The 27875-nt window shown below is 47.6% G+C and overlaps 1 protein-coding gene across 1 annotated transcript in view; it reads right to left on the reverse strand.

Annotated features, from left to right (window-relative positions):
- Positions 1–26389, reverse strand: part of plekha7b (pleckstrin homology domain containing, family A member 7b) — a 58421-nt gene extending 32032 nt beyond the window's left edge. Inside the window, exons 1-6 of the mRNA XM_076287881.1 lie at positions 26114–26389; positions 20028–20111; positions 13006–13117; positions 10206–10310; positions 8753–8825; positions 7842–7942 (exon numbers count right to left, since the gene is read on the reverse strand). Of these exons, the coding sequence (XP_076143996.1) occupies positions 7842–7942; positions 8753–8825; positions 10206–10310; positions 13006–13104 (378 nt within the window). The 5' untranslated portion in view covers positions 13105–13117; positions 20028–20111; positions 26114–26389. The remainder of the gene's footprint in view (positions 1–7841; positions 7943–8752; positions 8826–10205; positions 10311–13005; positions 13118–20027; positions 20112–26113) is intronic.
- Between the last annotated feature and the right edge of the window lie 1486 nt (positions 26390–27875).

Below are 27875 nucleotides of genomic sequence, written 5' to 3' on the forward strand. Positions count from 1 at the left end.
CACAGGATAGAGACCCACCCAGGCCGTTACGTTATGGGTGAGAGTCCCACCCCACCCCACCCCACCTCCACCCAGAGCCATTATGAGCACACTGTTACTCTTTTCTCAGCTCTACTCTATCAAACAGTGGTGACCTCAAATCCTCCGGCCCATTAGGTTTGATTGAGCAGTTAGTGCCACAGTGAGACATAGCATGCATTAAGTGTAATAAAGTAGTGTAAGAGGAGTCTGACACATTAAATAATATGATCAAATGACCAGGGTAGTGTCCACTGACTCTGCTGATCACGCTGGACAGTGTGGGGATGACAATGCCTGTTTGGACAAGGCAGAGTCCCAGTTAATCTGACACAGTGTCTCCAACGTGAGCCATACTGATTCACTCCACACAAAGTGCTGAGCAGGCATGGGGAGGCGAGCATGCAACGTAACAGTGAGGCTGAGTGTACACACACAGGCAAACACAAACACACACACACACTCCCTCTCTTTCTTTCTCTCTCTCTCTCTCACACACACACACACACACTCCCTCTCTTTCTCTCTCTCTCTCTCACACACACACACACACACACACACACACACACACTCCCTCTCTTTCTTTCTTTCTTTCTTTCTTTCTTTCTCTCTCTCTCTCTCTCTCTCTCACACACACACACACACACACACACACACACACACACACACACACACACACACACACACACACACACACACCTCCTTCCCTCTTAAGAATAAAACAACAACAATTTACAGCCACACATGCTAAAAGCCACTAATCACACAATCCAGCAAACAACTACTGGTAGCCTCTACAGCAAATCATCCTCTGGACCAGTAAGACATCTCGAAATGCTCTCAAATGTAACTGAAACAACGATGAGGGACATTCAATTAGAGTAAATGATCTGCTGCATCATAAAGCCATTTCTAAAAGCCCACTACTAAAGTGTGCACAGTTAAATGGTGCTTGTGCTACTGCCTGTGCCGATGGCACCCACAGGTAATGGCTCTCCAACCACAAAAATAACAGCAATTGAATTCATATGAAATCAGGAAATGCCTCTCATATTTCTCAGAGTCTGTCAGCACCTTGCAGGCAACTCCGTGGCACTACATGTATACAGTAGATGTAATCAGGCAGCTCCGTGGCACTACATGTATACAGTAGATGTAATCAGGCAGCTCCGTGGCACTACATGTATACAGTAGATGTAATCCGTATTTCTTTCTCTTTCAAAATCATACAGGTAGTAAAAGTTCATCTAACAATGGCATGCCTGTAACATTTGCTGTGTGCAAACAGTTAGCACCTCAAACATTGTGATGTGAGTGAAAATAAAGTCCGGGGGGAATTAACAATAGAAACAGTCTCTGCTTCTTACCCTTCTTTTCACCATGCCTTTTTTTTGTCGGCTCTATTTTAAGCGAGCTCGGGAGATAAGATTAGGCTTTCCCTGTATGGGGCTTTCAGTGCTGGGTTCTGGATGATTTCATTGTCCTCGAGCAGAGAAGTGAGCTAAAATTGGCTTTCAATGGCTCTCAGGGTGTTGGCGGGCAAGCTGTGATTTGGAAAGTAATGGTAAGTTGACAATTCAATAATGAGGGCCAAATGAAACACTAAGTGAAAGGAAGACATATAGCTGGTCCTACAATGGAAAAGTACTTCAAAGCTGCAAAACTATGATGCCAAAATAAGCTTCAACAGGAAAACATACAGTAGAGTTCAATAATTGTACCAGATTTAACAGAGGTACGCATTATAGAAACCACAAGAAAAACACACATCTCCCATGTTCATATAGAGGGGCTGGCTGTAGCTCCTGGTCCCAGGGCTCCAGAGTGCGACCAATTTGGTCGCATATGCGACCTAATTTTTCAAAAGTGCGACTAAAAAAAATCGGAGGTCGCACCGGTGCGACCAGCTATTCGAGAGAGGAAAAAGTGTCCGCAATGAAACTCTACCTTTGGTTCAATAACAGACACATATTTGGCCAATATCGTGGTTTAAACAAATCACAGATAGTGAAGGGCGGGACCTCGCCTCTGATTGGCCTGGCCTAGTGCCTGTGTGTAAATTTGAAAATGCGTATGCTGCAGAGAGAGAGAGAGAGAGAGAGAGAGAGAGAGAAAGGTCAGAGACCCGTCAGATAAACAGAGTGGATGTAGTTGCATTACAGTGTGGTCACATAGGCCGAGATAAATGTCCCCTCTCCCCACTGCCTTTCGGCGGCTGGCAGCAGCAAACCGATCAGACAAGCCCGAGATGATGATCAAGTTTATCGTTGCCTACGATAGGCCTAGTGAAACTTCCCTTCACCAAGTTCAGTCCAAAATAATTATTCACCAGAAAAATAGTTTGAACGTAAACCCGACGTACAGGAATGCCACTTGCGCCAAATTTATAGGAGTCATTGCAGATGAAAAGACATCTTAAAATTGCGAACAATGCATACAAGGCCTTCCCGAACGACAGAGATACAGATATCGCCGAAAAGGAGTGCGTCATTGACCGCAGTTACATGCAGGAACCCGGTTTTCAACAGCAATATTCGTTTTGCACCTGAGTTGTGTAAACTCATTCTGATGGCATCAATCAATTTAATCCGGTATTTGGCGCAAACCGAATATCGCTGCTACATTTAAAGCCCGAATATTCCCTGCATGTATAACTGTGCTCATTGTGTACGGTGAATTGAATGGACACATTTAGATTGAGCATGGCAAGTCATTGCAATAGCCTATAATAATAGGCCTACCATTTCGTTACTGCATTAACCATAGTGATGTTCTTATTGAAAATTTAAAAATACTAAAATTAAAAAGTAAATTGCATTGTGGGGCTGTCAAATGATTATTGCAATAACCATTGCAAAATCACATAAAAATCCCCCAGGCTACTTGGAACATCTCTTTAAATTGTGCTCAAATACATTTCTATGGAAGATGCTATCATGGCGAGCTGGTTTAGCCGAGGCCTAAAGATCATGAAGGATAGTATGTAAGACATTGAGCCATGAGATGTGCAGTTTGAAGCCCTTAAAAGACGTGCACTGTTAATTTACTCACTGTTATTCTTGAGATGTTTTAAGTTTAAATTTCAGCTCAGTGAAGCACTTAAAGCACCAACACTTCATTAAGTTACTTTTCTTGTAGAATTGTAAATCATAAGTCATAGGACAACTTATATAGGACAGTAATTAAGGAAAAAAAGTCAACCTGCTGCAGTGTTAAATGCGATGTGGTTGAAAATTTGGGTGCACCTAACTTTTGTGCTGGTGCACCTAAGAAAAAAAGTTAGGCGCACCAGTGCAACCAGTGCAAAAAGTTAGTCTGGAGCCCTGCCTGGTCCCCAGGTGTAGTTCACAGCTAGGTCAGTAACATGATGATGACAACAGTGATGATCCCTGTGGAAAGCCCATGAAACTGGAGAAGTGTGTGGGGATGTGGTGCAGAGAGTAGGGTGGAGAATCAGCACGACAGAGACCACTAACCCACGCTAGCTTGCTAGCGCCAGCCACGACACGAGACACGGTGATGCTGACGGGCAAGGAGCGGGCAAATACCAGTGCTGACCTGCAGCAGGACATTAGCATAATGGTTTTGGGCCAAAACATGAAGGGGAATTTCAATTCAGCGTTTCAGCACAATTAGCTGCCGAGGGCCCAATGAGGCCCTCGGCCTTGTGGACGTCTCATTAGGTGGGTTTTAATAAAAACAACACTGGTTTTTGCCCTCCTTCAGTTAAAACACAGCATGCAATATGGGGGGTGAAAAAACTGACAATGCACATAGCTGAAATGTGCATCCCCTGCACCCTTTCACCGCTCTGGAGGGTGGGGTGGGGTGCGGGTGGAGGAGGGTGGAGGACAGGTGTTGGGTGATGGAGATGGTCCCGGGATGAGAATGAAGTGAAATCAAATACCTATTCATGCAAGAGGGCGCCTGAGTGTCTCGGGGAGGCCTCCAGGAGAGACGGGCGCGCTCCCAAAAGTGCCCCCACCAGGTGCCACCAGGAGGAGGGGGGGAGGGGGGGCAATCCGCCAGTAGGGAACGAGAGAAACACAGTGAGTTGAGTTGAACAGAAGAAGAGGAGGCATCATTGGCCAAAAGTCAAAAGAAGTTTCATAGCAAACCCGAGAGTAAACCAGATAGATCTTGTGGCCCTTTTGGGGTCGCTGGTAGTTTGTGACCAACTCTGTGGGGTGTTAATTGGAGGGACTGTTACACCATTAGCGCTACAAACAGCAAGCTGGCAAGGAGCAAGGAACAGCACACCAGAACACAACACTACACACGCGACAGCACAAGGGGGAAGTTAGGGTGCCAGGGGCTGGTCTCGGAGGCAGATACTCTATATCCCACACACTGTACCTGCAACACAGTAGAGCACACAGCATTCTTCAAGGATTTTTCTGTTGTTATGATTTCTGTTATGCTAACAGAAGGTAGCCTGAGGCAAGGTTTGCATGTGGGAAATTCTATTTCTAGGCACTAAAGAAAAGCAATGTACAGTTCTAAAATTTCATTGAGCATGAACACAATCTGCTGTGTAGTCCTTTATGGTGTATCAAGTCAGTGACTTGGTTTCAACGATTCGTTTCACCATTGAATACTGTTGAGGTCTCCAGTATGAGAAGCTGATGGGATAGCTTGATAGCATTGGTTGATATAATAAGAGCATCAGAGGGAAAGGGGGTCACATATGGCCACCGTACCCATCTCTCTTCTCTTGAAATCTACACCGCGCAAAGAGAAATAGCCAGCTGGCCTGTAACCAATCTCTTTGAACAGACAGAAACAGGGTATCTGTTTATGGTATCCACTGACGGCTTCCACCAGCCTTAAACTTAAAACAGATGCCCGAGCCACAAAAAAAAGCCCTCACAAGACACTCCAACGTGATACAAGCCAAACCCATCACACACTAATCCAAGACAAACACTGCAGATTCGGTCCTCAGTGAAACCCTCCCAAAGAAACCAGACGTACTGATGCTGTATGTTCACAGCTACCTGACTGCTTCCATTAAATCTCCATCTCCATTAGACAGAGTAGCTAGTGGGGACCAGAGGGGAGTGGAGGCCTCTCCCGTACACGTTAGCTAATTACCAAAGGAGTGCTTAGCTAGCCCAACCAGCCCCCCCCCCCCCTCCGTACACCACCGCTGGGCACGACGAGCAGAAGAGAGAGACATCAGAGAATGGGTGCCGCACCTCTCTCCCCAGCCCATGTATAATGAATCCACCTGCAGGCGCTATTGTCATAGTAATGGCATGCTATGAAGCTGGCGTGCGCTGTAAAGGGGCTGCTGACGAGGGCAGGCTGGTGGGTGGGATGAGTCCCCATGGCTTACACACAAGGCCCAGAGGGAGCCGTGCTGGTACAAAGGGAATAAAACAGAGGGGCGTCTAACGAGCCTGCAGGCATCCACACCCACATTCCTCCAGCCCGCCACTCTGTGGCTCGTGAGAGGGGCACTGCTTGGCACTGTAGAGGAGGGGGGAGGTGCTGTGTGTGTGTGTGTGTACGCTCCTTTTAATACATAAGGAGCAAAGCGCCCCCTTCCTTCAAACCTTGACTGGCACACCCTAACTGATAACGGAGTAGGAGGGTTTCAGAGTGCCGGAAGGTTTGTTTGTTGTCCAATTCCTAAAGGTTAAGTCGAAATTGATTACCCTGCAGAGGCGTCGTAAAATTACTTAACCTTTTGCTCCAGGCGAGTAAATACCTGTTTAGGGAGTTAAAATAAATTCACGATTCAGCGGCTCGAACAAATAAACTCTCTAAAGGTCTGTTAACGGCTCCACTTCACTTGGCCACACACTCAGATCCAAAGATAATGATGTTCCCATGCCAGGCCTGGGTAAGTGGAGAAGAGAAGAGGGTGGAGAAGGCATGCAGCGGGCTTCCAGCATGGGGGGATCCAGCATGGGAGACGGGCTAGCACACGCTAGCGCTAGCACTGCTCATGACACTGTGGCACTGACAGACATGGAATGGAGCACAGACCACAGACAACCTGTCTTCTGCTTCTCCACGTCTGGTTATCAGCACAGTTCAGCTGAACATACAGTAAATATTACACTGGGATGTATTTATAGGAACGGCTACCAGGAATATAAACAATTTTCCGTTTGGCTTGGCTCATATACACCAAATGTGTGAGGGTGTGGCACTTCCTTGCTTTGTTGTTTTGGATGAGGTAACCAAGTGAAATACTGCAATGCACAGAACTTCCAGCCAATGGATCCAAACTAACACTTCAGAGAGGCCCAGGCTACAGTAGGCTGCCATATCGCTCCAGGCAGAGGGGAGGGAGCGTGAGTGAGCACCTGGGTGCTTGTGAGACCACTGACACAGCCCACCCTTGCATGTTAATTATTGATGGTTTAACATGTTGCATGCAAAGACAAATTTCACAACGTAGCGGACAGACAGACACAGACACAGACACAGACACAGACACAGACACAGACACAGACACAGACACAGACACAGACACAGACACAGACACAGACACAGACACAGACACAGACACACACACAGACACATACACAGACACAGACACACACACACACACACACACACACACACACACACCAACATCACAGGATAGGTCCACTGCTGGCCCACCCGCGCGCCGGCTGGTGTAAACACTGATAACAATATGCCATGCATCTGGAGCACAGAAGCAGAAGGCGGAGAGCGGCCCTGCCGGGCCTAACAGACGGGGGGTCATTCTGGGCCACCAGCATGGCCAGCACACACACACGCTGGCTTATTTGAACACAATCTGGCCGATATTGCACAGCCCATAGATATCACAGCAGATTATCAACACAATTACCAAGGCACACTCACACACACACACAGAAGCACTCACACATTGATCGGACAAGCGGGAGAGTTGGTCAGACTCAAGGCTATTGATACTTAATTAAAGACATTTTTCAAAGGAGCATCTTAAGGAGTGTTTTAAAGGAGCATCATGACAAAGGAGATAAATAACCATTTCTAAAGCACTAATTAAAAATGTTTATCATGCAGACAAACAGGGTATGTTTCTAGCACTGATGAGTAGGGGAAATCATTTTGACTCTGCCTGTTTTCTGAGGTCAATGTTGCAGCAAGACTGAATATTGTAGCAAGACTGAAATATGATGCAGACTGTCTCCTTGTTTAACTTCCTGCTTTCTATCCTAATTAGAATTGAGGATTGATGGCATAAACCCTACAGTTGTCAAAACACACCAAACAGAGATAAGTCTGCTAATGCTTTGTTTACTTTCATAGTAAATGTTTCGCTTCAAATGTCTTTTATGCCGCACCAGCAAACTTATACTGTCCTTTGAGGAAGTAACCAAATCTCCTACTGAGTGCTTTGATAACTGCATCCATGGCTGCTGTTTCATAGTCCGGTGAGGCAACGCGGCGGTTCTGTCTTGGCAGCGGGAACCGGAGCCTTTTTGCCACTGCACCGTCCGCATGACAGCAGCCATTCAGCGGGCATCAGAGGGCACACTGCTGTGGGCTCTGCCAATGCCCGTCACACAGGCACAGATAATGAGGGCCACGGCCTCCCCAGCCACTAAGCACCCCACTGGTCTGGCCAATTAATGCCTGACTACGACTAGCCAGTTAGCAAGTGGACAGTGAACTTTCAGAAGGTGATAAACTTTCAGTCATATTTTCAGGGCCACAAGTTGGTACTGCCTTGTGAAATAGCTGGAGTTGTTCACAAAGTTGTGTAGCTAGTGTTTATGTTTTGACACGTTGGGGGATTGGGCTGACCATAAAGCTTACTGGCCTATCAGCAGTGAGGGGGCGGAGCAACTTACCTTAAAGGCGTACTTGCGGCTGATGTGGTCGTCTGGCTCCACCGGTGAGATGACGTAGCTAGGGAGGGGAATGCTGCCCAGGACTGTCTCCTCTCGGCTGTCTGTTGGGTGGACAAGAATGACAACCGTCAGTCAAAGCTGCCCGCATGACACCCTCCCCCCCGACCCCTGACCCCTCAGAGCTCCGATGGCATGTCATACATCAGAGCGAGCAGTGGACAGTCCCCACCTATAGATGAGGCTTGATGCATGAGTCCAAGCAGCTGTAGGGATTGTACCACACACATCATCATCAGCATCATCAGCAGCAGCAGTAGCAGAGAGGCTGAATTTATGGGCTGCATTGGGTCAGAAATAATTCAAGGGGTTTTCAAGGTGAGCCTCCCCATGGGGGGCAGTTCCAGCACTGCGCTGCCTGACTGCATGTAGACGTGAGGGGGGATACAGGGGTGGGGGTGGGTGGGGTGCACACGGCTAGTAAATGAGCGCCGCGCTGTGCCGTTGATGGATGATTTCAGCAAGGTTGCCACTTTTACAGCGCACACGCGCGGGAGGTTATGCATCAGCACTGCATCTCATTAGGGTGTTTTCCCCCACAGTAATGAACAGAAAGGAGCAGGTTAAGTATCTAAAAATGCACATGAACTAATGCCAAAGTTTCCTTTGAAGTCATCCCACTCTTGGAATCTAAAGTCAGATTGAATACGTGAGGGAGGGCCCATGCAGTTGCAGTGTGCCTTGTACGGTAATTAAAAGTTGTGCTCTGGGATCGACTTAATTGCATCTAAAGAGGGGCCTGGCGAAACTGATTCCATAACTCCTGACAACTCTGTGCCCACTTGGATCGACTCACCGTGCCACAGCAAATTGATTCTGAGTGTGGCGGGCGGGCGGTTGCCGTGGTGACTCACCTTTGTAATAGAAGAGGCAGTAATCAGACAACACGAACCACTTGCGCTTCCACAGCCTCATTCCGGAGCTGTCCTGGAGGTGAGAACACAAAAAGGGTTGCATTGCATTTTAATTAGACGCATTAGCAGGGGAGCTGCGATTTTACAGATCCAGGAGAGGAGAAGAGGATGATGAGGAGAGAAGGGGAGAGGAAAGGAGAAGAGAAGGGAAGAGGAAAGGAGAGGAAGAGGAGAGATGATAAAAGCATGGGGTCTCATGCATACCCATTATGTATACTCTAATTGAATTGAATTCAGCCAGCTGCTCTGCCCTCCATCGAAGAGGCATGTGTGTGTGTGTGTGTGTGTGTGTGTGTGTGTGTGTGTGTGTGTGTGTGTGTGTGTGTGTGTGTGTGTGTGTTCCTTTGCCTGCAGGCAGAGCTAGGACTTCTCACTTCCCCAGTCCAGGTCCCTTCATTAGTGTTTCATTAGTGTTTAGCCATGATTGCTACATTCACTACCCAAACATTCATTACGTGTTTGTGGCCCATGATATGAGACTCTGGTTACCTCAGCTCAATCAAATACACACTTAAGCATACGATCGCTCACAATCCGTCACCCACTCCCACTCCCACACACACGCACACACCCACACACACAAGCATTCAAAATGGACTGATTATACTGTGTGGCATCCTAACGTGCTTCTTGTTTGGCTTGACTTACAATCAGTCTTATCTGTAGAGGGCCACTGAGGCTTGCTATAATGGAAATCGTGACTGTTTAGCAGGCGTGTTTGTGTAGCCCGCACATGCACACACGCACACACACGCACACACACACACACACACACACACACACACACACACACACACACACACACAAACACACAAACACAAACAACAAGCATGGTCACGCTCTCATGGTCTATCATGTTGACAGAATCACCAGGTCTCGCTGTGCACACAGGGGACTCATTACTGAACTATGGTGAGTGTTCACAATGTTCATTAAAACCATGATAACATGGCTCCCTATGTGCACACATGAACATACACACAAACACGCATATACACACACGCACGCGCACACACACACACACACACACACACACACACACACACACACACACACGCAATTTATAGAATATAGACACAAAGAAACATGTGAACCAATTCCTCACATACCACGTCCACATAGACACAGACAGATAGGCACACAAGCACACAGAGGAACACACACACAACACACACACACACACACACACACACACACACACACACACACACACACACACACACACACACACACACACACACACACACATACACAAAACATGTGTGCTATCCCTTACATACATCCACCCAGCCACAGACAGAAACACATGCATGCACAGACAGATGCTCATGCTCACACACACACACAAACACACACACAAGATACCAAGATGAGATATCCTAAGTCCCTTCACCTGTTTGTAGAGCCATCCCCGGACCACCACAGGCATGTTGGGGTTCCTCTTGATTGCTTGCTCCCTCTTCCCAAAGCTGTGCACCTTCCCAATGCTCCTGGAGACCTGGGGGGAGAAAAGACAAAGCAACCCATTTGTCCGCTCATAAACACCTCCACACCATCTGTTCTCCGCCACAACATCCACAAACACCGAGCACTGAACAACAATGCAACACATAATAAACTGCCGCACCCCATTACACATCAATCTTCTGCCCCCCCCCCCCCCACACACACACACCTTCACCCACAGCATGTGGATGTTTCTGCAATACAGCACATCTGGAATTTCAATTGGTTCATTAGGACCTGAAAGGTACTATGGGAGAGGTTTTATGCAATGCAGGTATCAAGTTATAAGGGCTGAGATCTTAAGACTCAGAGAAAGCCAGCAGGCATTGACATTTTGTGATCCCCACTCCTGGTCAACAGCACTTTGGTCCTCCATAAAATGCTACCGCAGCGGAGCACCTAAGAGCCTATAAGGAATGTAAGCAGCATAATCACACTCTCCAGCTGGACTTCACGAGACCCTGAGCAACATTTTGTCCTGGGCCCACTCTGTCTTGGCCACCCTGCCCCCCTCCCCTCCCCCCACCCCACCCCACCCCCCGCTCTCATTCTCTCAGCGTGTTCAGATGAACGCTCGGCTGAGCAAAACTAAATATCAGCTCAGAGACGCTTACATCTGCTACTGCCTGCCTGCCTCTGTACCAGGCCTCCATTTAAAACTCTGCATGTGTGTGTGTGTGTGTGTGTGTGTGTGTGTGTGTGTGTGTGTGTGTGTGTGTGTGTGTGTGTGTGTGTTGCTCTCCAGCTGACGGTACCATCCTTTAAAGCTCTCTAGGAACAGAAAATACTAGGTGTGAAAGCAAGGTAAGAACCCTTGAAATGTCACCCAACCCAAGATAGCAAAACATGAATTGACTGGTCAACTACAGTAAAAGAAGACACCAGAAATAATATTTAAATTCCTTACTCAGCCCTTGTGAATGGAAATACTCTACTTGTGAATGGAAATACTCTACTCTTGGAAATACTTATTGTGGTAACAAGCTCTTAAGAGTGGTTCACCGATCTTTCTACTGCAAATGGAATATTCATTGCTTATAAATAGATATACACATGAGCCGTAGCAATACATCAGGTCTCTATTTCACAGTGCTGATCATCTTTCATAGGAACCAGCATAAGTTACTATGTCAGCACAACCAGCATAAGGCATCAAATGAGTGTCACTACAGTATGTGTGAATATATGGTCTGAAATGAGCTCAGGTCATGTTCAACTAACGTCTTTTCCCTGATAAAAAGGATCAAATGAATGACAAACCACAAAAGAGTGGTTGTTTATGTTATACCAGCAAACTGTAAAGCACAGAGACAAAAGACTAATCTCTAGAGACATAATTACAGATGCAGGTAGCTTCCAGACACCTTGTGGAGTGTGACAAACAGGGAACAGCTCTGAGTGAGGAACTACCGCCTCAGTTCCATTAAATGGGCAATGCTAGGCTAGCATCATCAACCTGAAGCTCGGGGATTGATTGATCCGCCTGTCAAATCTCATACAACACTGACACTGATCCACCAGCCGACAGCAGGCCTCTGAGGTCCTCATAGGGTGACAAGCTATCTTGCTCCAGCCAAGGCTGTATATTCACACCGCCAGGTGTCAACACCAGCTACATGTGTGGGGGATGGCATCCCATCCAAGACCAATGTCAGTGGGCAGAGATGTGAGGGTACAGGGTGCCAGCCGGGGCTGGCATGGTCCCAGTTCCGGCAGCTTCCCTTGCCGATTGAATGGCTCTCCAGATGGGCAGGGTGTCAGATGTGCCCCTAGCGCACCGCACTGCACCGCAGCAGGAGAGTCAGGTGGGAGTCACAGAGGTGACAATTTGATGAGTAGAAAGACCTGGACCTGACATTTCATAACAACTGTAATTCATAAAAACTACTCTTAACAATCCACCTGCCATCCACCAACAATTACATGATTTGACTTAAAGATGAAAAATGACCAACATAACAATTTCAACAACAATATGTTCAGAACGTAATTACTCTATGCATTGTGCAACCCCCCCCCACCCCCCCAACAAACACACACACAGAGACAGACACACAAACACTCACTCTCTAGAGCCTGGCAAGTGTTTTGAAATTAATGAGGCGAAGCACCCCTCACAGTTACTGTGAGATTCATCTTGCTTGCATAGAATAGCTATTATTGCCTGGCTCCAGGGTGTTTTGTTGGACATCTTTTGTGCTGAACACATATCTGGGCCCTTTGGCGCGTTGCTTGTATCAGTGACGCTGTAATCACTCTGCAGTGAATCACTTCTCCCAGCCTCTGCAGCGGCGCAGCCCAAACTGCATAAACAGTTCTAGTCAACACACACACAGACGCAACACTGCTGTGCGGTGTGTGGCCACAGTCTGCCAGACTGCAGCAGAAATTCAATCGCTATTGCAGGTGGTAATAGGGGAAAAAATCACTAACCTATTAAGGCCTAAGGACATTAATCAAAATAAGAGGTACAATGCAAGAGAAGATTAAACAAATTCTCTGCATCCCGTTACACCGAAAAAAAGAACTACACAGAATTGATTGAGAGTCTAATCAAAGATGGCCGCTGTATAAATCCAGATAAGGGGCTGCAGTGAAATGGTAGCACCTGGGAGGTTCTGAATCAGTTGAGGACAACACTATTAACCCTGAGCTCATGTCACCTGTGACCCCAAAGGTCAGCTCACCTTAGACCCTGAAGTGGCGTCCACTGTGGATGTGGTCACAGCTGTGGAGGTCTCACTGACCAGGCTGGGTGGCCTGTGGTCTGGCGGTGGTTTGGACATGCGGGAGTTCGTCCTGAAGAGGAAGAGGAGAAAGAGAGAGATTCAAGTGAGCACAACATTACAGAAAACAATGAGGATGTCGTTCAACAGAGAGATCTCCTGTGAAGAGGGAGGCTGTGGTCTGTAGTGGCATCAATGCAGTGGATAATCCTCAGAAGTCAAGCTCTGTAAGGGCTGGAAGTCATGAAAGTTTTGTGATGAAGCAAAGTTTCCATAATGGTATCCTTAGGGCATATGTGGCAGGAAAGTGACAAGTGCAGGTAAGATGAGAACACCTTACAGAGATCGTTGTATATAGAAGAACAAAAAGAACACGTTTCCATGACACAAAAACTGGTCCTATCCAGACTCCTTGGTGACTATCTGTGACACCGGGGAGTGGTTTGTAGTCAACACTGACAGGGTGACAATACTTGGCAGGGCTCATAACAGACTGATCATAAAGGTTATGTAACACAAGACAGAAGAAGCTGGCTTAAAATTATAAACAAGAATGTCAGACTTAAACCACACAAAGAGAAATTCTAGATATGGTACAATACAAAACACCTTTCACTATCCCTACAGGTATAATGAGCTGAAAGACTTGCTTGGTGTTGCTACAGAGTGCAAACCCAGTTTCTCTGCTTCTCTGTTTATCAGCACTGGACAGCAGCAGCAGCAGCAGCAGGATCTGAAGGTGTGAACAGACTTGCAAGGACAAACAGAGAAACACTCCCCATTCTGTCTCTCTCTCACACACACACACAAACACACAGACAAACACACACACACACAGGCGCGCACACAGGCGCACACACACACACACACCATTTCTGGTGGCTCGCATTCTGCTGTCACCGCCGTCACATCGCGTCACATGTCTCCAGCTAGTGCCACTCTGCCACCGCAGTGCTGGCAGAAGGGCTATTTATTTTCATGCTTGTGGGCCCGTAGGGTCACTGGCAGTCGAGTTAAGCCGTCAGAGCCTGTCTGTACGGCTGAGCTGAACTGAGCTGCAAGAGGACTGAGCAGACGCTTCAGGTCAGCCCGCTCCACTCAGGTCACGGCCGTCACAGACGCTGGGACTTGGGTTGTTGTTTTATTTTCTTTTTTCAATATGGCACACATCCCTCTGGGCCAGCATATGGGTTACAGTCAATGAGCAACGGAGAAAAGAACACACAATTCAACCAACTGCCAAGTGACTCCCAACCAGTCACAAGGTATAGAAAGACCCCAAAAGACCTTTAATAATGAATGAGCAGCAGAATTCTTGACTAAATGCCCAGAACCGCTGTGACACAGCCATGCCAGGCGAGGACAAATGAGCTTTTAATCCAATCCAAAACAGACTGGCAGGCCACGCAGCCACCAAACAGAAATACTGGAGGCAATTCACTTTATGGGCCGCAAGCTCACAGACAACATTCAGGAGCTGACCTTGTAAACACACTTAGTTTGATCTGGACTCTGAGATTGACATGAGACAGGTGGAATGGGACAGAAACAAAAAAGACAGAAACGTACTCCTTTTGCATCCATAGAAAGAACAAAAGACAAAAGCAAAACTTAAGCTATAATGAAATGTAACTGAAGAAATATACCTTACCGAAAACGACAGAAATAAAGGAAATTAAAAAAATAGCAGTTTTTTTGCAGCATCTCTTTTTCTGCTATGAGGCATCCTACTGATTCCGTGAACTGGCTAATGACCAAATGATTATGAAATGCTATCTCAATGAAAGAGCGCCAGCACACCCAGTCATATTAGCCGGTTAGGGAGAGAGGCGCTGGTGTCTCTATCTTTCCAGGTGCTGCAGTGGCACCTTCGTGTCTGTGCAGTTAGCACTGCAGTGGCACAATGCCAGCCGTCTCAGGCACTGCCGTGAATGATGTAGTCTGAGGGTCACTGCACTCCATGTAAGTCCACAGTATCAAACCAGTGAATTAAAGCAAAGATTGAACTGAACTAAACCAAGGTTCTCTCTCACATTACATCAACCCTGAGATATGTCCAACAAAATGGACTGATTGTAAAAGAGATTACTTGTCATGACATGGTCCAATCAAACAGTCTGGAACAGGAACACTGCAGCCAGGGCCAAATAAAGCATTAACAGCATGTTCTCATGACGACATGTTGGACAGCACCGAGCATGTAAAGTGTTTTTTTCCCCATCGGAGATGGCTGACAGGTCTTTATAGCTGTAATAGAATCCTCTTTACTGACAAGCCAGCCTGTCTGCAGAATTCGCCTGAAGAGTTTTCCAAACATCACACGGGTCGTGGTGACATCAAATGACTACGGGCAGGGATAGCGATGAACTCTGAACTTTCTGCGGAGACAGAAATTACCCATGATTCACGGGTGGCGTTGCGCAAGCACGATCTGAGAGAGCAGAGAAGGGATCCCTAAATGTCCCTCTTAAATCATCACGTCGGCCATTCCATCAATCCATCTCCACGGGCAGAGTAAATGTGATCCTGATGGTGACAAAGCGCAGGGGGGCAAACAGAAAATGAAGATTGATGGCAAGGTTAAATGTTTAAGGTCAAAACCAGACCGATCTAAACACGTTATTTTGTCACGACTGTTGGGAATGAAATACTTGTATCCAATCATGTTGTTGACAGTGTGAAATGTGTGTAGGAAATTGAGCATTTTAGTGGCGGTTTACTGCCTGTTTGGTTTGTGTGTGTGTGTGTGTGTGTGTGTGTGTGTGTGTGTGTGTGTGGAGGGGGTTGGGAGTAGGTTATGTCGAGAGAGGGTGTGTGGGTGCCAAGAACCTTCACTCAGAGCTCCAGCTAAGTGTAGCAACCAAACAAGCATGGCAGCGTCATCCACACAAAAGCCCCCATTCCTAGGCCCTGCACTTATTACTACCATCCCCAAAGCACCACTCACACATCTGCCTTCCACACAGCCTCGTCCATAAAACGCCAACATGTTTCGACCACACTTGGTCTTCATCAGGGCATGTTGTCGAAAATTAAGCTGGTAGTCAAAAAGCAGAGAAAACATCACTTCCCAAACATCCGTTTCCAAGCAGCTATTGAGTCTTTGAGCATGTGACTGCAGGAGAAAGAAGTGTTGCTGAGAGAGAGAAAGAGAGAGAGAGAGAGAAAGATGAGTGGAGGAGTTACACTGCTGTCATGACAGAAATCAAGCTCCTATTGTTCTGTGGACACACAAAAAAAAGGGGTCCTAATTAGTATCTTTTCCTGTGGAACGTGAGCGAACCGGTTCCCGTAGGCGAGGTGTCAGGTGGTGTCCAGAACCGGGGCAGCGCACAAAAACAGCAGGAAATGACCGTTGCTCTGCCCATGGAGATTCTCCTCCACAGTGGAACAAAACTAACCTCCTGACACCTCCTGTTACTCCCTCTCCCCCCACGCGCTGGCACACATCCAGATATTTGTACAGTACAGCACGCTCACCTGCGTGTCAGGGGACCCGGTCTGCTTTTATTTGTGCTCTCATGCTGTTTACCTCTAGTGTCTTTTGAACCGTTTCCCCGGACTTAGCTGTGATATGCGACAGTATTTCACAGTGGACGGCTCGGGCATGTGCATTCCAGGCTGGTGGCCAACTAGGCCGTCACCTGAGAGAAACGACCACATTCTTCTCCCTGCATGCTCGACCTCTTTGTCTCGATAGTGCCGCCTGTGAGTGAGGCCATATCAGACTCAGACTGCACTTCTCCCGTCCTTTGTTTGCAGCTGGAAGTCTTGATAGAGCACATTGCAAATAACCCTCGGAACAGTGCTCAAATATTATGATTGGCAAACACTGTCATAGCTGAACAATTATTTGATCAAGATTAAGTACAAAGTCATGTGACTGATGCTTGATCATGTCTCTGCCTACAGTACATACCCCCACAAAAACCCTTGCACTGTTCATGATGAGCCTCAAAACTGACTCAACAATTGAATGTACCTCCCTTCCCTGTATCTCTGCCTAACTACGCAATCACAGAGCTAGAATAAGTGATGCCTAGTCTCACCAGCACTAAATCACCAACAGCAGTTACAAAAGATTGCAACTGCATGCCTCATGCAAAACCTCTGAGGAAATTAATTATCGCCACGACTCATCGACTCTCTGTGACTGTGGAACCTAACAGCGATGAAGACAGCTCTGAGCCCACAAATAGTTCCACTTTCACTGGGTCTTTGGGGAAACAACATTGCAAGTTTCCCTGAACTCTCCAGAATAAAGGTGTAAGCTGTTTCATGTACAGCCAGGCTATTACTCTCCGTTAGGAGATGTCTGATGGCTCTAAGGCATAATGTGAATCACTGTTATCTAATGTGTCCCTTCTGCCAAGTAAATAATTTAGACAGCTGCGTTACCTCCTCTATTCTGGGGAGGGTGTGGATCTATCTGCTGGAGTCAGCCTTTGTATTTGGAGACAATGCAGCCTGGCTGAAACCGCTGGCCACATTCAGGTTAAATAATCACTTAAATTCTTCCTCCGAAACCGGCAGATCAATAGCCAACCCATCACCAGTGAGGTGCCCGCAGAACCAACTGTAGCACAGTATTGAATTTCAATGATTTTAGCCACCAGGGTCACTGGTTAAAGCCCAACTTGCACTTGCAGACTTTCACCTTCACCACTTTTACTGACTCACTGTGGACAACAATACAGGAACATACTTTACACACGTCTGCCTGTCTCCCTGGTGCTAGGACACGACAACAACACCCGGGCTGCTATGGTAACAATTAGCATTTAGGTTGGTTGGCCTGACAGTGATCCGGCATGCGGGTGAGGACATAGCTGCAGCGCCAGCGCGTTTTTCCCTGGCCACCGCATGCCACAGCTGCTAGGCAAGGGCTCAAGTCTAAGGCTAGGGTGTGGAAGGTGGCCGTGGGGGTGGGGTGGGAATGAGAGATTCGCCCTGTGAGGGATGAGGATTGGAAGGAGGGAAAGAGAGGGAGATGGGAGTGGAATAAGCTGGACTAGAGTAAAAATAGCAGCCCTGAAGCAGCCGGGGCCAGCAGATATGGAGCAGCCCTGATAATACAAGTCCTGTCTCTCCAGCTCCCCTTCTCTCTCTCAAGTGTGCCCCTGAGACATTCCTCAGCCCGAGAGACGCAAGCCAACAGTGCCACCCACGACAGCACTGGCACTGGAGAAGCCTCTCTTCTCTCCTCTCCAAAGTGACAGGCCTTAAGATAAGATCCTTACCCGCCCAGACCCCATGCCAGACCCCCTGATGGGAAGTGGTGCCAGTCAAGAGTACGGTGGAGGGTCAGAGGAATGCCACAGACGTCAGCGCTAGCTTGCGGTTGCCCAAGTCGTCCCGTATGACCAGTGCATATGGTGAGCCTCCACTGGCAAACACTGCTCTGCTAATGACCAGTATCAATCAGGACCTGCCAGGAGCATTTGGCTGCCCCGTTCCGTGCCTGTGAAAAATGCTCCTGATGAGCACTTGCTATATTCACATTCAAGCGTGAGATCTGTTTGTCTGTGACATACAGGTATTTTCTCAGCGATTCCTCACCCTCTGCCAGTGAAATATTTACAACACACAGAAACAGAAGGGTGGAGAATGCGCTAGCAAGCGTTGAGGATTCATCCGCGAGGAGGAGAAACAGATGACAGTGGTGTCTGTAATTCATCTCACCTGTTTGTGTGTCTGTTCCACAGCGGGGATTGGGCTCGGGATTTTTTGTGTTCATGCTAAAGCTACGCCTCCAAAACTGGCGCTAGGTATTAGCAAGTAATTGGACAAGCCCAATCATGGCGGGGAATGTAAGCCTTCGATCTAAGAGCTCTCTTGCCTGATGATGTACAAATCCCAGCTTAGCAGGGAGAGCGGCGGCAAGAAAATGAGCTCTGGGCTGAGCGGAGGCGCCGCGCTCCACAGAGGTGAGAGAGGAACCTGAGCCCAGACTGCTGCAGTATAGCTCATCTTAGAGGACAGTTATGAGCTGCCGCTTCTGAATACAGACAAACACACACACACACACACACACACACACACACACACACACACACACACACACACACACACACACACACACACACACACACACAGACACACAGACATAAACACACTCAGAATCATATAACATATACAAGACAGCATCTCGTGGACAGTTATGTGCCACATCATGGCTCAGTGAGCTACTCAGATCTAATCAAGTCGAGCGCTGCATCTGTCAGTGCCCCAAGGACAGCTATCCATAAGTGCAGGCAGCAGCAGCAGACACGCTCGGGGATAGATCACAGGAACACCATGACTGTGCTCACACCACCAAACTCCTGCCGCTTTATCTGTGGCCAACCAACTTGTGAATGGCTCAATTCAATCAGCTTTACTACCCTAGCCATAAACTGAGGATCATCAATTTTACCTATTGAGGGAGTGTGCTGCAATAATAACAGCCGTCATTATCATTATCTTTTGACGTTCGGGCCAGATTTACGGCTCCAACTGTGCCCATAGCCAAAGGCATATGTGAGTGATAGCTGGCTCATTACCATAAATTCAATTACAGTAATAACTTTTCAACAAAAATACAAAAACCTTGAACTGTAATCAGGGACTCTGCATGTGCACACACTATGGGGACTGGTGCAAGAAGTCATGAATAAATCTGTGTTCATTAGAAGATGGGCTGTCACCCATTAAACATGGCTATTAAGATTATTACAATCGGCATTCACCCCTGGGCCAGACTTTTTAAGAATGGTGCATTCACTGCGGCTCTGCTCTTGGTTCGGCACTGCCTGTATATGGTCCTGCGGAGAAACAGATCCGCTCTGATCGGAGACAATTATGGTCTGCGCTGACCTTTCCCAGCACATGACCTTGGTGCAAACGGCGCCGCGCACACACACATCCACTCACACTCACACACACATACAGTAGGAACTCTTATCTGTTAGAGAGGATAAAAAAGACGATGGGGTAGCACTCACTGTTCCTGGAGGATGTAGTCGGAATTTTCGGGCGATATCTGTCCCGTCACGGGATGGTGGAAAGCGGTCGTCCTCTGGTTGTGGCTGGGAACACCAAACAGATGGAAAATGACAGAAAGAGAGATAGAGAGAAAAGAGAGGAGAAGGGGAAAGGGAAATAATAAAAAAAAAGACATTAGTACCACACCATTAATCAAGTCTGTTTAATAATTTATGAGTTGCCACGTGCATGGAATCAGATAGGATGGCATTCAACAGGAGGACACAGAGTTGGCGAAGTTGCGCTGACTTTGCCAGCGGAGCGCGGTATGTGTGGCCGGGCTGCGGCTGCAGGCGTAGGCTGATCCAGGGCCAAGTCTTCCTCAGATTCCTTCCTCCCACACAAAGTGTGCACCTCAGCACAATGCCCAGCCAGGACGGCAAGTTTATTGATTTCAATTACACGGGGTCATTCATCGCTTTAACTAGAGCATTAAAGCATGAGACTGCCAGCGGCTAATGTAGGAGAGGGACAGCAGGCGGAATTTGTGGCGGAAAGGGCGAGCCATAATGTTGTGACGTGGTCCCGGTGTTTATTTCATGGGGGTGGGGGGTTTCGAAGTGGGGTGGACGAGACAAAAGAGTCTTGTAAGGGCCCTTCGTCAATCAGACAGATGCACTGGCAGGGCCTGAGGGATTGGTTCCGATGTGAGGCCCAACATAGGCCGGCCTTCTCTACGCCATGGACCAGGTGAGGTGAGCAGCAACATCACATGAGCACTAGCTGCCCTTCTTTGCTGGCCGCGCCTTGTCAAATCTAGCCTGTGGAGGACTGGCTAGAGGAGACTGGCCAAGTGTAAAATGCCCGCGAGGTGCTGTTGTCGCTGTGCAATGAGACAGACAGCTGCTCTGCCAAGCCAGTATGAGCTCCTCTGGGGCTCTATGTGCCACTGCTCTTCAGTCACAACTCAATTCACAAGGCAACAGGGAGGGAGGGGGGCAGGGGGGTTGAATGCTGTTCTGGGAAGCTGTGCTGTTTCAAAGCTGTTCCACACACTGCACTGTTCCTTCTGCTGCACTTAAGTTTCACTCGGTCTGGCCTGAATACAGTAACTCTCTGATGATTTGATGGCCAGCCCCCTACATCCCTGGCCATGCAATGTATCCAATATAAAATTATACTAAAACAAATGCACGGTTGAGGCCTAATGAAAACAATGTAATCATTTCCTACATCTACTAAGGCATCTCTGACATGATGCGAAAACTACAGTGCCTCTGGCAAGAGGAGAAGCATTTGTAAGATACTGTCAGTTAAGCCCAGTAGCAGACTAATCAACAATAATCAATGTCTTTTTTTTCACACTCTGTGCATATCACCCAAACAACATATGATAAACATAATGATAAGCCCTAAGAATGTATAGTTGAATCTGTAAGGATATACATAAAGAATACACATGGGTCATTCTCAGGTGTTCTTCATGAGAAGTACAAGGTTCATTCTTCTGCCTGCACCCAATACAGCACCCTAGCCATGATATGCTCCACTGAACACCATTTGACTTACACCATTTTCCTTTCTGTCCAAGATCATATATTGTCATAACAGTATAAACAGCACTCCTTGTGATTCCTTTAACTTGTCTAGTGGTATATCAGCTGTGGAGAATGATAGGACTGCTAAAGCATTCTGTTCTCACTGTGTACAGTCAAATTCAACAACCCGTGGGAAATATGGCACCAATTTGTTCCCTGCGGTGATAGGGGTCATCAAATATCATCCACTGCTGCTAGGGGCAATTCTTGGCCATTGAGCAGATTGGATCGTAAACAGACAAATCAGTTGGGTAGAATTTGAGAGAAGGGCACATATGTCAGGCAGTGCAGATGAATGATCATTTTATTAGTGGTTTGACAAATGACTGGATAAGTCTTTAGATTTAATGCAATTATTTATGCATCACTGACCTTGATTTAAAAGAAAGGTTTAAAAAGTCTGCTGGGACTGAATGCTCAAAGCATAGGAATTTAGCTTTATTTGTCTAACTAAAACACACACAGTCACCATAAATACTCAGAAATATATTTTCCTCATAATACAGAGACACCATGTTCCACAAGCAAAAGACCCAGAACGGAACAGCAGGTTATTGCACAAACAGGTGCCTATTTTTACCCTCAGCGTGATGGTTAATGGGAAAAGGCTCCATCAAGAAGAGCAGGAAAACAAATGGCAGAGAGTGCAGCTTCCCTCCACCTCACGCTGGCCCTCCAGCCGAGCCTCACGGTGCTCTCTATTCACGCATAGCCACCGCACGGACAGGGCCCATTTATCTCCACCACCGAGCGGGGATTACAAAAACCAGACTGCTCGCGGCAAGAGAGTGCTGTTCACATACGTACACGTACACACACACACACACACACACACACACACACACACACACACACACACACACACACACACACACACACACAAAGTCTCTCTCTCATAGACACATGTACAATACACCTACGCACACAAACACATTTCCTTTCACTCTTTCTTTCTTTTGTCTCTCCCTCCATCCCCACATGTCGGAGACTGTAGCTCTAGTGCTGAGCGGGGGCTAGCACCATGTCTGGGGCACTCTGACTCTGGGTAAGTAATGGAGACCATGCTGCTGCCACTGCTCAGGCAGAAACATTGCACAGACACAAATGCCTTCTGATGGATATCAATATGGACATCTCTGAGCGAGCACAGACTGCATGGGAGAATGGGAGCAAATAGACACAGCCTGACACTCCCTGGTTTGATTGACGCATACTGTTAGGTAATCACCTGTCTCTCCAATGGAAATGATGCACAGCTGGCTGTCTGTTGTACTGTAGCTCTGCAAGTAGGTGCACAGTAGAGGAGAGGGAAGGACACAGTGCTGCACTTCTTAGACCTCAGAGTTTCTGCATCCTGCTATAAATAGGCAGTGTTGGCAGTGGCACTAAAACAAATGTATCAAAAAGGTGCTTTTGTCCAAAGATGCACAACAACACAGCAATCACACACACACACACACACACACACACACACACACACACACACACACACACACACACACACACACACACACGTTTGGTACAGAGACTTTGTGTGTCATTTGGATATGTAGGCCTATGTGAGCGATGGGAATGATGGTTAGGACTCTGGCTCTGTCACAGCTGTTCTGAGCTCCAAGAATAGGGCCCATGTGTCTTGTTAAGGTCGGCCGAAATACTTAGCCCACATTCTCATGCATATCATATGATTTTGGGGGGACATGAGCACCGTGTACAAAAATAATAACATCCTTAAGAGTGAGACATCTGGTGGCGGCTAAAAATAGACACGGAGTTCAGTGCACCTCTGAGGACTAAACAGTGATCCGCCCGCACTGCTGTGTAAAAAAAAAAAAAAAAATTGCAACTCAAAAGCAATTTCCCAGCGAAACCTTGTAATAGGGAAAGCTAAAAGCGCAGCACCTTTCAGAGAAGACGCAGCAGGATGAAGCGCTCTCCCTCACTCTCAGGTACAGCGCACAGTCATGGCGCAGTAAAGGGTGGACAAAATCACATCCAGGAGATTTATGGAGTGCTAGTTTTCCAAAGTTCACCGTCACTGCGGTAAATCACGGAGGGATTACGGCACTGGGACTGTTTGCTATGGTTTGACACACACACACGCACACAAGCACACACGCACACACACACACACACACTAGGCCAGTCACTCTCTCAAACACACACTATTAGTCAGTCACAAACAATCTCACTCTCTTCCTGTCTCTCTCTGTCTCTCTCAAACACACACACACACACACACACACACACACACACACACACACACACACACAAACACGCACACACCTTCAGTTCAGATGCAGGCTCTGTTCCCAATGCCAGCATGCAATTTGCCGAGCGGCTACGGTCTCATACAAAAGTTCCCTCCCCGTCTGTTAATTGGGAATCTGCATTCTTTGGCTCCTTTGTTTCGTGACGGATTACTTCCGAACTACTTGTCAAGGAATTCTCTGCATTACCGGGGTGCGTCGCACAAACAGGCCCAGCACAGTGGACCTGCTTGTTTTTGGCCACGCTGGATTTGCACAGAAAGGGACCTCGCTCCGTCCACAAGTCTGACATGACCGCCAATGAAAAATTAACTCTTGTTCCGCTCCGGCGGGCCCTTTGTCTTAATTCATGGCGGCTAAAACACACACTTCAATTCATCCCCATCCCGATCCACACTCTCTGTCCCCTCCAACTCATTTCTCATGCACCTGCGACCAGAGAGGGAAAGGAAGCTTTTCACCGAAGTAATAAAACCCTGAGATAAGTCGTCTTTTGAGACGGTGAAACTTGCAAAACTGTGCAAAACCACAGAGAGAGCAGAGTTCCAAAACACCCAAGTGGGCAAACCTTTCTGCCACTGGCGCTCTAATTAACAGCACCCAGAAATACGCTGTGGGCATGATGACCTCATGGCGATGGTCGTGGGGTTTAAATCCCCCTCCTATGCCGTGCCGTGATCCTGTGTGACACCTTTGTGTGAGTGACAGGCCATGCTTAAAGGGCTTGTGCAAACATGACGCACACCATGACAAAGGTTACACACACACACACACACACACACTACTCCCATTATCCCAGCTAGAACTGGTCACATGACAGGTGCATTCCTTTGCAGTAGTGTTTTGGTTCCTTGGTCATTCATTCCATAAAAGGAAAATAGAGAGAGTGATACCAAGCTCTGACCCCTGTGACATCACCTTGGCTCCGGCGCATAAAACATTCCTTATCTCTGTGATGAGTTACCAGCTTATTTACAACTCCAGGAAGGCATGCCAGCTCCAATCTCATCTTGACAATTCATCAACAAAAAATGCTATTGGGTGTTTAACAACATCCTTAAATCATCTGCAAACAAATTTTATTCGGAACAACGGCTACAAGTTGTAACTTTTTATACAACATTGCCTATAAATATGTAACAACTTCAGAACAACTCCAGAACACAGTGTTGACATAAAAATGCAACAAAATCTCTGTACCACCCAGCACAGAAAGTTGAAAAAATAAAGTGCCATATTTTGGATCTGACACTGTGCAGCACCAGAGCCTTCAGTAACCTTTCCCCTCCAGCCACACACTGGCTAAGCACTGTTTATGTTCCCACCTCCTCTGATAAAAATGAACCAGACTGACAGGCAGCTCTTTAAACAGTTTTAGAGTAGTTTAAGTGAGTGACTGTGTTTACCCAGACTCCCAGATGAACTTAGGGGAACAGGTTCCCCCATCTCTCTAATGCAAATTTCAGAGCGTGCAGTGCATGTGGGACCCCATCAAAAGGTTTTCCCTTAGAAATGCAATTAATTCCTAGATCCTATAACTGATTTTGGAGAGTGCTTATTTTTACTCCAGGATCTGCACATCAACACTACGAGTGCTCGCTTAAGTAGGGCCAAGAGAAACGGAGCGTAACTCGGGCGAGCTTTGATCTGACGGACCCCTCGGAGAGAGCCCGCCGGCGCTTCCTCTCCCGCTCTTCAGCGGCGCTCTATTTTGTCAGCTGTGGAATTCCTCCCCCCCAGAGTGCACCGGGCGGGCGGGCGGACGAAGCGCAGTTACCGCTGCTCATTTACATAGTCCCCCTCCCGCGGCGTTCCCGGGAACGCTCCGAACGCGCAACTCTTCCAAGAGTCCAAGGTTCAGTGTGGCGTGCCGGACGAAATTACCCAGCAAACAACAGGCTCAGTCTAATCCCTTATCAAGTGTTCTGGCTAAGCCCCCTCCTGTTGGCAGCCGAACCTGGGGGGTGAGGGGTGGGGGGGCTGGGGGCCACAGGAGACCCAAACCACCAGGGACCCTTCAGAGTCTGGGATGGGTGTCCAACTTCACTTCACTGAGTGACAACAGCCTGGAGCAAAAACACAGCAGCCTCATGGAGCTGCAACATGACTGTTCTGCTAGAAAAACACACTAAAGAGCTCACTCTTCCCTATGGGATCTCCCCACCTCCCCACCCCCACATCACCCCCGCCTATCCTCACCTTGAGGCGACACGGCGCATCGGACCACAGCTGTCTCACCTGGAGCGGAACGCTCAATTATCTACTTCCTCCCTCTTCCGTTCCCGAGCTCCCGCTCATCCCACTGGTGTCGGAACAGAACGGCACGGATTGGAGCGCGCGCGGGCAGGCTCTCCCATGACAGCTGTTATCCGGGAGAAGAGATGAGTTGGGAAGCACACTATCACTCCGATCTCCAGCGCTCGCTCCTGTGAGGCACCACTGGCCCAAAGTTTTCGCTCGCCCCGCGGAAAAGTATCTGACGGGAGGATCACTGATCCAACGCTCAGGCGCTGGCGTAGGACTGCCTCGGAGCTTATCTGATCCACACCCCCTCCTCCTCCTCCTCCTCCTCTACCACCTCCACCCTCTCCTAAACTCCCTCCCTCTCTCTCTCTATCCCTCCCTCTGTTAACACACTCACCTCTTTACACAAACTAGAGTCCAGCTCTGGCAAGACTGACCGGTAACAGCTCAAATAGAAGATAGGAAGATCCTCCTTTTCCACTGTCCCAGATAAACTCTGTTTCACCTGTCTCTCCCTCTCCCTCTCTCCTCGTCCTCCTCCTTTTCCTCTTGTTCCGAAGTCTGTCCAGCGCTGCACAGTCCCTCCTCTACTGAGCCAATGTGCCGTTTTCCAGACCACCAAGTCCTGTGCTAGCTGTCATATTTTCCTGGCATCCAAATTTGTGCCCATGCTATTGTTGTGCAAATATCCTGTCTCTGAGAAATGACTTTGACTCTGGGTCCTGGTCAGAGGAAAATAACTGTCTCCTCCTCATTGGTGGGTAGGTTCATGTTTGGCTCTGCCAGAGCCAATCAGATTCCACACACACTCTCTGTCCGGTCTGCTCCTGTATTACACAGTGGAGTAGTGGAATGTGTTCCCACCCTGTTAGCAATATGGTCACAGGGAACAGACAATTGTAAAACAGCATATTGAGCGGATCTTGAAAACAGACACACACACGCACAGACACGCACACACACACGCACACACACACGCGTGCGCTCACACACGCACACACCACGCACAGACACGCACAGACCACTTGGCATTGTGAGCCATTTCCTCTGTTAAGAACAGCATCAGCGTGAAGTCAAGCGTGGAGAGAACAGGAGAGAAAATAAATATGTTAGTGTGTCAGACAGGAGAGCATGTGCTGTTTACACTGCACAAACATTCATGACCAGCACTGCAACACAGGAGGGAAAAGCACTTCTTGGCCTCGGGACAAAACTCAAAAAGTGCAGACAGAGGGCTTTCAAAGTAACCGAGAATCAACACACAACAGATGACAAACCAAAAACTGTGAAGGCCTGCCCACCAGATGCCATACCTAATAACATAAACTTACAACAGCAGCTGCAAAAGCAAAAAGACTCTGCCCGTCTGCTGTAAGAGAAAGAACTGTATTAAAGATGTTATTCTTCAAGCATATCACTTCAGTCCCAATCTAAGCTATGCGGGTTTCGAAATGAAAGCCTGTTGTCATCAGTCAAGTGAAGTGCACACGGCAGCAGAAAAGGAAATGCTTCATTCATTCTCAAGCATGTACAGAAGAAAATGTGAATGCAAATACAAGGAGCTCAGCAAACCAACAGTTTAGCTTAGCCCCTCTACCATGTAAAATGAATTACTGCAACAATGCTTATTAGTCAGCAAGCACAAGTTAAGCCCATTAAGTAGATAAGCAGTCAAAGTGAGGATTTATTCAAGTCTATGGTTCTTTATCAGCCGAATCAGACATACAGTAAAGCCTCCCAGCAATCTCTCTCTCTC

The sequence above is a fragment of the Alosa pseudoharengus genome, unplaced genomic scaffold (assembly GCF_046254945.1).
Source record: "Alosa pseudoharengus isolate Yale_2024_CS ecotype anadromous, Long Island Sound unplaced genomic scaffold, YU_APseudo_1.1 YU_APseudo_1.1_scf_16, whole genome shotgun sequence".
NCBI classification, from domain to species: Eukaryota; Metazoa; Chordata; class Actinopteri; order Clupeiformes; family Clupeidae; genus Alosa; species Alosa pseudoharengus.